The sequence below is a fragment of the Penicillium angulare genome, assembly GCF_028827245.1.
Source record: "Penicillium angulare strain IBT 27051 chromosome Unknown utg000005l_segment0_segment0, whole genome shotgun sequence".
NCBI classification, from domain to species: Eukaryota; Fungi; Ascomycota; class Eurotiomycetes; order Eurotiales; family Aspergillaceae; genus Penicillium; species Penicillium angulare.
The window spans coordinates 389,959-403,884 of NW_026623164.1; the positions used below are offsets into that span (position 1 = coordinate 389,959).

The 13,926-nt window shown below is 47.4% G+C and overlaps 4 protein-coding genes across 4 annotated transcripts; 2 read left to right on the plus strand and 2 right to left on the minus strand.

The window, feature by feature from the left end:
* Positions 1–871: 871 nt before the first annotated feature.
* Positions 872–3,411, minus strand: N7478_007543 (protein phosphatase 2A regulatory subunit RTS1; the record flags this gene model as incomplete). Its single annotated transcript, XM_056923757.1, has 7 exons — positions 872–880; positions 1,037–1,370; positions 1,437–1,735; positions 1,804–2,157; positions 2,255–2,854; positions 2,920–3,264; positions 3,388–3,411. 7 exons carry the CDS (start codon positions 3,409–3,411, stop codon positions 872–874), a joined length of 1,965 nt encoding a protein of 654 aa, XP_056776483.1.
* A 269-nt stretch (positions 3,412–3,680) lies between these two features.
* On the minus strand, positions 3,681–4,199 carry N7478_007544 (uncharacterized protein; the record flags this gene model as incomplete). Its single annotated transcript, XM_056923758.1, has 1 exon — positions 3,681–4,199. One exon carries the CDS (start codon positions 4,197–4,199, stop codon positions 3,681–3,683), a length of 519 nt encoding a protein of 172 aa, XP_056776484.1.
* Positions 4,200–4,966: 767 nt separating this feature from the next.
* N7478_007545 (transcription factor TFIIIC subunit TFC1) lies at positions 4,967–7,064 on the plus strand (the record flags this gene model as incomplete). The annotated part of the gene is made up of 5 exons (XM_056923759.1): positions 4,967–5,107; positions 5,175–5,481; positions 5,545–5,622; positions 5,676–5,784; positions 5,855–7,064. The coding sequence occupies 5 exons, from the start codon at positions 4,967–4,969 to the stop codon at positions 7,062–7,064; spliced, it is 1,845 nt and encodes a 614-aa protein (XP_056776485.1).
* A 2,579-nt stretch (positions 7,065–9,643) lies between these two features.
* N7478_007546 (uncharacterized protein) lies at positions 9,644–13,706 on the plus strand (the record flags this gene model as incomplete). The annotated part of the gene is made up of 3 exons (XM_056923760.1): positions 9,644–9,896; positions 9,962–10,317; positions 10,371–13,706. The coding sequence occupies 3 exons, from the start codon at positions 9,644–9,646 to the stop codon at positions 13,704–13,706; spliced, it is 3,945 nt and encodes a 1,314-aa protein (XP_056776486.1).
* Positions 13,707–13,926: the final 220 nt, after the last annotated feature.

Genomic DNA, 13,926 nt, shown 5'->3' on the forward strand with positions numbered 1-13,926 from the left:
AACTCTCGAGCGCTATTTAAATTGCCCAAAATAGCAGCTGCCGGTATATCTTCATCCTGGATGGATGAAGTCAAGGTGTCGAGATCTGAATGGCCGAAAGGTCGTGTACAGTCAACACTTCCACCTGGGCAGTTGATAGGATTGGGTCGGGTGATGGTAGTGAAACGCGCTCGTATCGGATTTGTCGAATTTACTGCAAGAAAAGACTGGTTTACTACGAAATTCCTACTCCGTATGGACATATTGAAAGTCTTAAAAGGCTCGACCAAGGCGATATCATGTCTTCGGTGCTGGTCTAGAACGAAAACTGGCAACACTATGAAAAGCCGCCAATCTTGAAAAAAAAAGTGGCAGATTGAAACGCCATTCGCACCCATTTTCCATACCCGAACACGGTTCTAAGACGAGATCGAACTCAGATGTCCGCTCAGTGATCATGTCTTGTACGAGTTGATCACAAGGGGAAATTGCAGAGAAATCCATGTACACAAAAAGAAAAGGAAAGAAAAGGAAGAGACAGATAGTAAGAAAGAGAAAATAAGTAAGAGGCACAGGGGGCATCAATTCGGGCGGAGTCGAAAATCACACAAGAAAACATCGTTGCAGCCCGTGTTCGCTATGCCATTTGGTTGCAAAAAAGTTCAACAGAAGTCAAGTCACATATCCATGGCCAACCCCCAATCACGCGCAAGAAAATCATTTGGTAGAATTGCTTCGATGCAGAATCTGTACATTTGTTGCACTGGTACCGCTTCCAACTGAACGTCGTCGTGGGCGAATTTCGCTGCCGCTACCGCTACGTCGTCTGCGAGAACCACGGATAGAGCCACGGCGTCGAGTCTGAAATCAAACGGACGTTTCCACATTAGAATCACGCTGGCTGTACATGGGCGGACGTGGTCTCTTAGCAAGGGACAAATAAGGTGTAACGAAGGCAAGAGTGGCATGACAAAGAATTGAGACCCGCATAGATTGAAAGTAGGGGGTGCAATGATCTCGATAATATTATACGAGATCAAGAGTGCACAGGACTCACCGAATTAGGGGTGCCTTCCCGAGCAGGTCGCTCCTTGGAGGTATCAGATTCATCCAGCTTCAGAGTGTTCAATCGCTTTTGACTCTCGTTGGTCATGGCCTCCACCTCATCAATTGGCTCGGGCACGTTCAGGTTGGGAGCGGGCGGCAATGCTGGAGCGCCGTTTTGTCGCTTCGCTTGCTGCTCAACCAAGTCCCATCGGTCCTGTCGAGTCTTCTCGCGCTCGTCGGCAGTGTTTTGGTGCTCAGTATAGTCATGAGAGCATTCGTCGAAGAGCTGGGGATTAATCTCCATGAACATCTTCATGGCATTGTATACCATGCTATGGATGGTTCTATTGACAGAAAAGGGAAAAAGTTAGCCTGTTATCAAACGCAGTGTTCTTGATATCGACCCATACCTGTTCCAGTGACCCTTGGAGTTCTCATAGAGTGGAGCAAACATAATTGGAAGAATGGTTTCCACATTATCACTGACAAGGTTGCAGAAGTACTCATTGTTCCAGAAATAAAGTGCGCGCTCAGCAACCTGGAAATGTGGGCTGGCGACCGACTTGGCAAGCTGGTGGAACAGAGGTTCTTGCACCTTGGCAAACTCAGCTGGGTCCATGACTTCAAAAATGTCCTCCACTTCGTTGAGATACATGACTTCCTTGGTGCTGTTTGTCTTCGGCCAATATCGCAATAGTCCAAGGACAACCTGTATTTCGATTAGCATTGAGTCATTATTTCTTTGGGAGGAAATGGTGGTCCGATTCTGGCACGTACATCTTCTGTAAGTGTAGAATCCTTCTCCAAAAACTGAACTATACAGTAGGCCAGTTGAGGATGGTACATGCTCAGGCTCTTAACCTTGTGCATAGGGAGAAGAACCCGAGTCAAAAAGAGCTTGTGTTCCTCCTTCAGGGGCAGCGCAAAGCCATTGATAATGGAGCCCAGAATCTCCAGCAACTCAGCAATTCCGTTATGTCTCTCTGTTTCATACATAAACTGGAAGAAAACGTTGTTGATAGATCGACGAATATATGAACGCAGATTCAAGAATTTGCCGTAGATGCGATGCAAAGTTGTCTTCAGGAAATCACGCTCACGTGGGTCTTCTGAGTCGAACAGATCCAGTAGCTATGGACATAGATGTTAGTCTCGAACGTTTGACAAACATATAGATGCACCGTGCGTGAGATAAACACGAGATAGGAATCAAAGGAGGATAAATTACCTGTAACACGAATTGATGGTCGATGTACGCCTTTGCAATGTTGGTGTTGAAGTCCTGGCTCTCGATAAACCGCAAGAAGAACTCATAAACAACCTGGATATGAGGCCATGCAACTTCCAAGACGGGATCATCCTCCTCGGGGTCAAATGCCTCTCCCTGGGGTGTCATAGGGGGAGGAATTGGGCGAAACAGGTTCTTTGCGAACATCTCAACAACACGAGGATACATGGGCTCCGTGATCACCGATCGGTTATTAGCGACGTAATCTAAGAGCTCGTGAAGCGCCAGTCTCTTGATCTCTTTGGACTTCATGTCTGCGGTGGGGTCATTGAAATCGAAGATAATATTGCACTGGTCGATCTTTTGCATGAAGAGGTCCTGGCGGCGGTTGGGGGCGACTTCATGGAAGCCGGGCAATTTCTCTAGCTCTCTCTGACGTTGATCGGAAATGTCAAATCGCGATGAATGCTGGCGCTTCGGGGTCCGGATTCCTTCCGACATGTCCTTGGGAGTAGTTTGGAGGCGGTCGAAAACGTGAGACTTCCGTGGGGGAGCGAGATCTCCGGGCATGGTCTCGGCGGCACCTGGGGGAGGAGCATGCTGAAAAAAAATGGCGATCTAGTTAGCGCACATCGAAAAACGATCTTTCGATATCATGAGCTTACCGGAGCACTTGGACTGATAATCACGCTCGGAGCTACTGGCTGGCCCTGTCTTGTTGGGGTACCGGGACCATTATTGGCCGGCTGACCAGCCGCCCCTTGGGGTATATAATGCTGAGCTGCTGCGCCAGGGGCGCCTCCCGATGGGGTTACAGCTGGAGATGCATCATCGGGCGACTTGTTCCGTGTATCATTCAGGGAGGTGGTTGATGATGTCGGGGTACCTTGGTTCGGTGAGGCCGACTGTTGTGTAGGGTGGATACCGAGAGACTGTTGTTGGGGTGTGGAGGTGGTGGAATCCTTCTTCTTCGAGGACTTGTTGTCCTTTGCCCGCGACAACTGCTCATGCTACAAATTTGGGCTTGGATTAGTTTATGTACGAGCAAGGGGGATGACAAGTCACCAGCTGCATGGTGGGGGGAGGGGGCTTGACGATCGTGCGGTGAGAACACGAAGCAGAAGAGAACGTACCACTCTCTGCCTGAATCCCTTCATTTTTGTGTCTTTAAGATAGCAACATGTACTCCACTAAGGGTTTCTCGGTGCCAGTGCAGCCAGTGCGCTGCACTCTCGCCAAAGCGACTCGAATGGGATCACGGAGGGAGGATTGGGGCGTTTTGTATCGATCAACCTAAGAAGTGGAAGACATGAGCGCTGTATCATGAGAAAGGCAGTAGGAAACGTGGCAGTGTATGGGAAGAGTGTGCGCGACTATATTTGTAGCATTCCGATGAAATATAATCGACCTCCAATGGCGACCAGTCTCAACGGCCCCGAATGGGCGATGGGCGATGCCGCAGCACGCGCACGGGGCAAGCAAGACGCTTGGGTGTTGGGAGGGGGCAAAGGGCGAGAGCGACGACAGGCGATTCTAAAGAATAGACCAGACATACCTCGGTGACTTGAGATGGAACAATTGAGGTGTCGGGGATAAAGGAGACGAGCCGAACAGCGCAGGGACCGATATGGGATGCACGTTGCTTGATCCGCTCAGAAGGATCTCCGTGTCGCTTAGTGGCAGGGTGGGAGCGGGGAGGGGAGGGCCTTCGAAAGCGCCAGGACCACCCGATTGCAAACCCACGAGCAAAGTCTGGATCGGTTCGGTGTGAAGATAAACGGCGGATGGGGAGGATGGAGGGTGAATCAGAGAGTCGTTGGCGGGAAGAGATGGGCTTGGGTAGGTGGAGGGAGAGGAAGCGGGTGTAGTGGTGAAGGAAAGGCGGGCTTCTCCTGGCCGTGATGGTGATAGGGGGAAGATTCATTACTAGGTTATTTGATTTCATTTTTAAGATAATATGCCACATATAAATGTCATGGAACAAGAGTTATTCAATTAATCTACACTTTTGCTATCTTATTCCAGATGTTTTCTCTCCAGTCACTATGGGCTTTCGTCATGGCTCGCTCTCTGTTGTATGCGATTTCCCGCTTCTTGACGCTTGGCTGTGCAGTCACGTGGCCCCCAGGGGAATCGCCCCATCTACTACTAATAACACACTAGTAGTGTATGGGAGAAATCTCATCCACACGGATTTGAGTAGATACCAAATTAATATCGTCATTAAACTGGTTTTATTTTCAATATATAGTTCAATATCTACCGACGTAACCTTGGAAATAAGCTTAAGTCGATTTATGGTGGCAAAATTGGTAGTGGGACGCTAAGCCTGGGCCAAGATATATACTTTACCGAGTGTGATATATGGGCAATGTCCCTATACATAATAGTTCATATGAGATGTTGAATTAATTACAGTAGCACATAGATTACAACAGTCCTGAATTATCAGAAGGAATAGATGCAAGTTACATATGATAGTTGTTTGTTGTTCTTGCCCATCAGCCAATTCCCATCATGTTGATTTGTGCAGAGAGTCGGGTCGGTTAGTCATCATATCTCCACCAATGCCGTTCAGCCTGAAGAACGAAGAACGAAGAATGTAGATTTGGTCACAGGAGAAGCTAGGACCAACATCAACTGTCGAGCGTTGAACCTTCATATCGAACCAGGTTCTGTTTGTTCCACAATATCTACACTCAAAAACAAAAGATGGCGCCGTATCGAGAGCCGAGAACGGCCCCAAGCTATCCCATACCGTCCAGGCGACTGGTTAGCGTGGAGCATCCAGCCGTGATTCGGAACCTTGATAAAGCCGTGGATACCTTACAAGGAAACATAGGAATCGATAATGTAAGGGCATTCACATTTTGCAAAGTTTCCACATCATCTGAGAGGAATACATACTGACGCGACACAGATCTTGAACCCACTGAAGGCGGACACTCCAGCCAAACTATTTCTACGGCCTGAGGATCCAATGTCCCGGCCTTTGCTTTCTACAAGCAACCCAACCAACAATGTTTTACTAAAAGTTACAGTACCCAAGAGGACTGGCCGAAAGCGAAAGACAGGCTCGGATGGGCCGTTTATTGATGCGGCTCCTGAAGACACCGCGGTTCTTCAGCGACCCACTTCAAAAGATTTGTTGCGTTCCCTTCAGGATAATCCCTCGAAGTATCAGATTGAGGCAGTTGGAAAGATTCAGCGCACGCATGTGTATCGGGGTATGTCGAGCTTCGTCACCCAGTTTCATGTTTCTTTGATCAACAGTTGCTGACATTAAATAGCAATGCCGGACTTTGTCTATTCAACGAGCAATAGTGCATTCACCCAGAAGTTCCGAGATCATATCTTCCCATATCAATGTAAGTAAGAGTGCCATTTAGATCAATCGAACCACCAACTAAGATGTCAACAGTGGATAAAATGAAACAATTCGATCTCGACATGAGCAAGGGTGCCCTCACTGCCGCAGATATAATTCCGCCGCCATCGCTAAGTAACGAGCAAATCCCATTCCTGTACATGTACGTACTTCTTGAACCTACACTTCATACAATAACACAAGTCTACAAACACTAACCGAAAACCAATCAGGTACCGCCAAAACCCAGGTGTAAAACACACAGTCGATGAAGCCGGCCAAATAATCACTACAAACACCCAACAAAGCATCAAAGTCCGCACGCACCTCATCTCACACGACGTCGCCAACATCCCCACTCAACCGCAAGAAAGTCTCGAACCATTCGAAACACTTGACAGCAACCTGCAACAAACAATAAACGTCATCCGTGCTCTCTTCGAGCAACGTCCTGCCTGGACACGTCGTGGTCTCCGCAACCATCTCCAATCCGAAGAACAGCAATATCTTCTCCGTCTCGCAATTCCATACGTAGGATACATTTTCCGCGCCGGACCATGGCGCGATGCCATCGTGAAACTAGGCGTGGATCCACGCTCCAGCCCCGAATACCGTTACTACCAGACGTTTATGTTTCGCCTTCTTCCCCGTGAACCAGAGGTTGGGCGCGATGGTGGCCGCGATGGTGGCCGCGGCCGTCAAAGTCAATATAACCACATCGATCCGGAGGGTCTACCTGCACCCGGAGCAAAGGATACCTATATTTTCAGTGGTAAATTGCCAATGCACTCTGATGGTCGAATCTGGATGGCCTGTGATGTCACAGATCCCCTTCTTAAAAACCTTCTCTTCCCGCCTGATCTGCCGGAGGGCGATTTAGGTCCCCACGTCCGAGACACATGCGAGGTTGTTTCAGACGGCTGGTTCGGGAATGGTCTTCTCGCCAAAGTAAAGATTATTATGCGGATGAAGATCGCTTCGTTGATGGACGGTATTCAGCCCTTGGATGAGGATTACCGTGATGTTGCTGGATTCCCTAATTATGCTGAAAACGAGGCAGATGTCATTACTCATTTTCAGCTTGATCCTCGCAAGTCTTCTCAGAAGGAAATTGCAATGGCTACTGAGATTCGCGCGGCTATTAGAAGTGTTCCGCTGTGGAGAAAGAAGACTGAAAAAGATAAGCAGGGTGAAGAGAGGACGAAAGACAAGAATGTTAAAGGTAAAGCCAAAAAGGAGGCAGCGAAGTCGAAGAAGAGAAAGGCGGTTGAGTTTGCTGATGAGGAGTACGGTGAAGATTTGAATCACAGTGAGGGTGAAGAGGAGGAGATGGAGAGAGCAGAAATGGCTGCTGCTGCTTTGGCAGCGCGAGATGCCGCCGAGGAAGATGTCAATGATGGGCAAAATCAGGAGGATTATGATGAAGACGAAGATTACGAATAGGAAGTTATTGCCCGAAATATACCCGTTGAATTCGATATGACCACGCCTTCAACTGTGCTTGAATGAACCAGAGCCGATTTAAGACCCCTCCACCTTAAGGGGTGCAACATATAATCCAAATATTTAACCAAAATCCGAAAAGAAAACATATAAACTCTTATCGCCCATTGTAAAAAACAGTCCAATGAAGCGATAGTCCCCTTCAAGTTAAGCAGAACCCGCACTGTCATTCCTCTGCATTCGTAAGCATCAGCCAACTCCTCCGGGTACCACCGCTGTCCCACTTCCGGATGACTAGTAATCGAATTAACCAGTATAGCCTCATTATAGCTCGTTTTAAAAAAAGCCTCGAAGAAAGTCTCAGCATCCGACTTTGATTTTGTCCGCGTTGACTCAAGATATGAGATGGCAGATCCAACGAAACATGCTCCGGCGTAACATTAGAACTGAACACCTGAAAGAACGCAGTACTAATGCGCTTTCCAAGATCTTGACTATCAGCTCCTGTGAACTGTTCACTAGTAAGCAATACACGATGCGTAGTCGCAACACAAACTCCATGCGTGATTGACTCCATCATTGATCTACTAAAATAACAGTCAAATAATCCTCCAAGCCTATCAAAAACTATTTTAGATCAAATTATCAAGGGCTACTACCTATCGCTATACAATACCATATTACTAACATAGGAAATCATAAATCTACATACAACTAATAAGAAGATTATTAAGAAGCGTAAGTAGTTATATAAAGTAATACCCTGCAAAGGGGGTTTGACTATTGAAGAGGGCCTACAGCTAGCTATACAACTAGACTTGCCAGCAGAAGCATCTGTAGTAGAATCATATACGCAGGGCGAATAACCTATTCAGGCAGATAGGCCAGCTACTGGATTGGGAGCATGTGGGTGAACTTTGCCGGCTCCCAAAGAAATTCAAATCAGCTCCGATGTATGAACAACGGCTATTAACCCCACATTTAAAGCGATATTTCCTAACACATCCAGGGCCTTTTCGTTCGAAATATTCAGCATGTTTCAAGTGATCCATCTTTAGAATCTTCACCAAACTGGGTTTTGAGCTTTCCAACCCCACCTCAAGTTCACCCATTATAGTGTACTCACCGAGCCTCGATTATCCTATTCATCAGTCAATTCTCCAGTGAGAGGCCTTATTGTCTGCTGCTGTAGTGGTGCGATGGTTGCTATCCATGGCTTCTCTGGTATCTCGACAAATTTAAAGATTTTGTGAATTTGATGGGCCAGCGCATAACCAAGAGCCCTATGCAATGGATTTATTATCCGTTGAATCAACAAGAATCCATTACAGCAGCTTGGGTTCGGAAGTTCAGCATTTGTCGTGGGGTTTGGCTTCCAATCCAGTCTTAGTTGTAAGACCCACCGTTCTTATTTCACTTTCGTGAAAAGCTGGAAATATCTTTGGGAAGAAACATAACATTTGGACCTCAGTTTTCAGTCAGTATTATCGATCAAAATGAATGGCTTCCGCTGACCAAAGATGGTGATGGCCCTATCTCTGGCGTTTTTCATGATATATTTGACCCGACGGCCAATTTTATTCGACAATTCGGAGTCACTTGCAGATATACAGATCATGGTAGACCGGTAGACTTGCTCCACATGCGGCCCGTTCAAAGGGGTCCTCGGGCACGAGTTGGTCGATCTGGGGCGGCCTACCCTCGATGTGTAGACGAGTTGCGAGCATCGCCCCACTGCTGGGTAGCCAATTGGATCACCTTTGTCTGCGCATGGGGACATCTGGACTTCAACGGAAGCTGGCTTTGAGGGCACTGGTGTGTGCTGAATGAGGCACGTGGCCGTCTGACTTGCAGATCAGCGTAAAGAGCTTGGCGTGCTGTGATCACGGCGCTAAAAAAAGATAACCGTGTATAACGATGAGGGAAAGGGGGAGAGAAGGGGGTGTATGGAAATGCTGGAAGGAGAAACAAAGAAAGAGGCAGAGAATCAACGACGAAATGGATCGATACAGCGTGTTGGCAGTTGTGTAGAGCTGGTGGAGAGGCTCGCAAGTTGATTCTAAAGAGCGAAGAATCTCAACCGTCGAGGGTATACTGTTTCGGGATGCGAGGTGGTCCAGAAGTTTCAAAGGCACGAGCAATCACGTTTCAGGAGTAACTTTGTTTGCTCTCCTTGATGCATGAGGCTTTTTGAAGCCCAGTCAGGGCGTGGAAGTGAGGCTGAGTGGGTCTAATAGAGTGCACGGTCCCTATCCGTTGAGTCAGTAGAGCCTCAGCCTTTCCTATTTTGAGAGCCCGCTCCATGCCATCACTGACTCATAGAATGAGCTTGAGAGCTTACGCGGTGATATCGGAGGTATGAATTGTTAGGCGAATCGCTCCTAGTTAGACTACATAGCATTTCGTCAGTTCAGATCGTAGACGAGTGGTGACGCACACCTCCCAAGTGACTCACACACCCGCTACCATCTCTCTCTCCGTAGCTAGTTGCATATATCATCATTTTATATCTGTTGATCATTCCCATAACTGCCTTCTGGACAGATAATTCTGCGAGCGACCAGCTCAAAGCAACAGCCATGGAGCAAGTACGGAAAACTTTCTTCAATCCACTCGCGACGTCCAAGTCTGAGGTGATAAGGATACTCGAAGATCTTCCCGTCGGCTCCTCACATCCTTTCAGCCCTGAGAAACTTCTTCTTTGTCGAACTGAGAGTGGCATAAAAGAAATTGACATCTCAGAATACCCGGAAGATTTCTTCTTCAATGCCGTGAATTTGGGGGAGATGAGTGATGTGCTATTGGAACGAATGGCGAAGTTTGACCAGTTGAGTGAGTCTACATTCATCAAACTACTTTTTATACAACCTCGGTAATGGTATGCTAACTGTATGCAGAGGTATTCGAGGACTTCCAAATCACACAAGCACCGGATGCGACATTCAAGATCCCTATTGTTTCAGACCAAATCACCATACTAGCTGTTTCGGACAGAAAACCAACATATTGGGATTTCTGCTTTGCGGATGAATCATATAACGCTTGCTGCTGGTCACAGAGGAATACATTCCCTGGGATCACCCACAGTGGAGACACTTTAGAAGGATTGCATCTCCTTCACTATGTTCGGATCAACGAGACCTCACTTACAGAGAAGGAAATTTGCGTGTTTATCTCTGGATACCGGATGACGCAGATTACAAGATTCTTGGGTACCCACCCTGCGTTAATGGTCGCAGACCATGTAGATAAGGTATGTCCTAGATACCATCATCTGAGAGAAATGAAGCTAACGCAGAACAACAGATTCTTTACATAATCCCAGTTCCTCTAGATGCAGCGACAATAGAGGACGCCACTATTTGCTGCCCTTTGGTCATCAAGAAAGATGGTAGCCTGTTGATTTGTTCAATATTGCCAGCTGCAACTACCGACCGAGGTATGATGTGCAGCAGTAACAGGCTGGTCAGCCCCAGTTTCCCAGAGGCTATCAGGCGTGCCGATTTCACTACCACAGCTCATGAAACCACCAAACGACGTGAGTCTCAGCATCTGCAAGAAAATCAACCATCAAAGAAACGGAAGCTCACTAATTTAGGGTCTGAAGACAATTTTGTGGAAGAGTATACCACAAAAAACTCAGCAAATACATGTATGATTGTCAGCAATGAGCATGCCGTGTTCACCACCAGCTCGGTTGTCATCCCGCCTTTTATCGATGAGAAACACACCCAAATAATACGTTTCGGGACTGGCCTTGAATTTAATTTCGCGAATAACCAGCAATTTGCAAAAGAGCAGGCTTCCCAAGTTGTCTTTCCATGCATATTCGGCACTCAACTCGAAGGGCCGATTCTGCTAGCGACCGGCACGTCTCCTTCAAACACCCCATTCACCGATGGAGATTCTCTGAGAAACTACTACAGACAATTAAAGAGTGCCGTGGTCATTGTTGACGAGAAAATGACCGACAACGCCCGCAACCTTGCGTCAAACTACAGAATCAACGCACTGTTCATTGTGCAGCTCACCCCAGAAATTGCGCCCAAAAATTTGGATGATGTTTGTTCATTAATGAATTCTGCAAATATAAATGCTGTGACAGCTCATGCGGGGCCACAGTCTTTGGTGCTCGCTCAGATTGCCGATAGGTTTTACTTCTACAGGGGGATCGCGAACCGTGTATATCTTAAGACGTCGGACCTCGCTTTTGGATCCGACGTGACATCACTGCTGCAGACCATTACCTTGGATTCAATTCTGGACCCCAGAATAGAACGTATCATTGATCTAGGAGGGAGAAATTCAATCATTCTTCCTACTTCTGGCCAGCGTGTGGAGCCTCAAGATCTCCAGAAGGTTCTTGACGGTATCTCGATTGAGAAGGTTCAAAGTCTGGAAGAGGATATATTTGCAGCCGCCCCTCAGCTGCAAAGCCTTCTAAACCAGAAAGATCTACAAGAGCTTTCAAAGAATCTGGTGAATGAACTGTCGGCCAAGATAAGCCACGCAACAACCCCCTTACGAGAGAAATTGAAACGGTTTTTGGCATATGAGTACAATATGGAAAATTCGCAGTCGGTAATGATGAAGAATAAAATGGTTGGCGAGCTGAGAAAGATCACCAAAGATATGCAAAAACTACTCGAGCCAGTCATATCTTGTTTGGCTTCTATGATCTCATCCCAAACGACGTCCAAGCGAACGCATGACCTGAAACGACTCGTTAGGCAAACCACAATCCAAGATAATCTCGAAGCCACTAAGTCTATGACATTCGAGACTCTGGCCGGATTCCTTGAAGACTATGCCGGAGACATGGGAGTTATGCTGACGAATATCGAAACAACATCTTATCGCGCATTGCTTGGGAACCTCAAAGCCAACACAATGGACGCAAGCGAATGCTGTGCTCTTGACTCCCGAATTCTACATTTAGAAGGCTTTGATGCAGGAATTATCATCGAACAATCGCAGGCCAGTCACGACGGCCCACTCAAAAGCACCATCGGATCATCCCAGCCCATCCTTGCACTCCCATACCTAAGCCAGCTATCTGCAACTGGGTCAATGCTAGCATGGGTATGCTGGGACGAGTTTGTCAACCTAAAGAGTCCCTACAAAGTCCGTTGGATGGAAAAGTGCAATGAGCCACATATCGCTGCACTCCGAATAATAATGAGAAATACACTCAGTCAAGCGGTGGCGTCTAGAGAGTATAACTTTCAATCCAGCAGCCCTGAGACAGGAAATCTGATGAGCACGCTACTCATGGCAGCCATGTCGAAGCTAGGAGCTATGCGAACCAGTAAGCCCATTGAGATGGAGGGGGCCGAAGACACGGTTACGAAACTCATGCGTGGGCTATTCGGTAATCTTCTCACCATCGCTGGCTCGGGCGTTCGGCCTCTAAGTATGGTATGGCAGCTTTTTGGTCTACACCCACAGTTCGACGTCCCATCTACCCCTGCAGAGTGGGTCTGGTACGAGACGGTCGTGGCATTATATCCATATACAGGCTGGCCGCTGGCGCAGTTTCATGCCAACCTGGAGAAACTGCTTGACAGAACGCTGGTTCGGGTCGTCACTAAGAATGAGAACTTGCAGAATATAAAGGCGAGTCGGAGAGAAGAGAGAATTAAATATTGCAAGCTGCGCAACATTCAACTTGATCACTCCCGTTCTATCATCACAGTTCTAATGCGCATGCTCACGGACGCAAGAACTAGTACAACCTCAGACCAAAATGCTGCTGTCGATCTCCCCGCCATCGCATCGCGCCTACTAGCCTACCTTCCTCATACACTCGAGAACCAATCGCAAAGCTACACGAAAATGATCGCCTACTTATCGCACCTTGCCGATGGAGGGGGGCGCGATCCCAGAAAAGACAATCTAGCCGCAAACGTGTATACTAGACGCTCAGCTGCGTTCGCACAATTGAAAAAGAAAGTCCACGACTCATGCCAAGAGATGAACTGGGACAAGGTTATAGAGTATTGTGAAGCGATCGTTGCGAAACAGAACGAGGTTGCGACTGTATGGCAGGTTACTTCCGATAAGGTCAGGGTGCAGAACATTCAGCCCTACAAGGCTCTTCTTTCCATGAACCTCAGCGACGACGTGGATGAAGGAACACGGACTAAGAGGACTGGAGCTATCAAGAAGATAATCGGGGATGCGGAAATCAAACGTGTGCCCTGGCAGGTGGGCAAAGATGGCCAGTACGGTGTTATCCAGCCATTGGATGAGAGTTTTGTCCACGAGATTTTGAAGGGAGAACGACCCAATGTGTCTGCCCCTACAAGGGCCAAAACTGAAGAAAAGAATGAACAACGGGCGGCGATGATAAATTTCGGTGACCAATTTGCCGGCTTCAAGGGCGCTTTGCGTGCAGACTTCATCCAGACTATGCAGAAGGATCACAGTCCTGAAGAAGTCTGTGCCATCATGGGTGTTCCTGTTTCTGCTATGCGGGTCTTTGTTCACGCGCTCAATCCAGATTTTGCTTGGGTAAACCTCGCGGAGAATTTCAAATTTGTCATTCTGGAACTGGTGAAGGAGCGATCGGGTCGAGAGGAAAGTCGTCCTGTCAGGAGATTGATGAGGTTCGGGGAAGGGAAGCTGCAGCTCCAGGAGTGAGGGGTGGTGGATTCTAATGATCTGTACGGCCGTACCTTTTTTTCCTTCTTTCTTCCTTGCATTCATTAGCACTTCTTACATGATAATTGAGCGTTCAATGATGTTTCATCCACTAGAATATCTTTTCGCTGAAACTCATTCCTCGTAATTTCACCGGTAGAGCCATGCAAATACCATCAAATAGTTTCTCACATCCCTGTTTCCCAACAGGATTAATAGA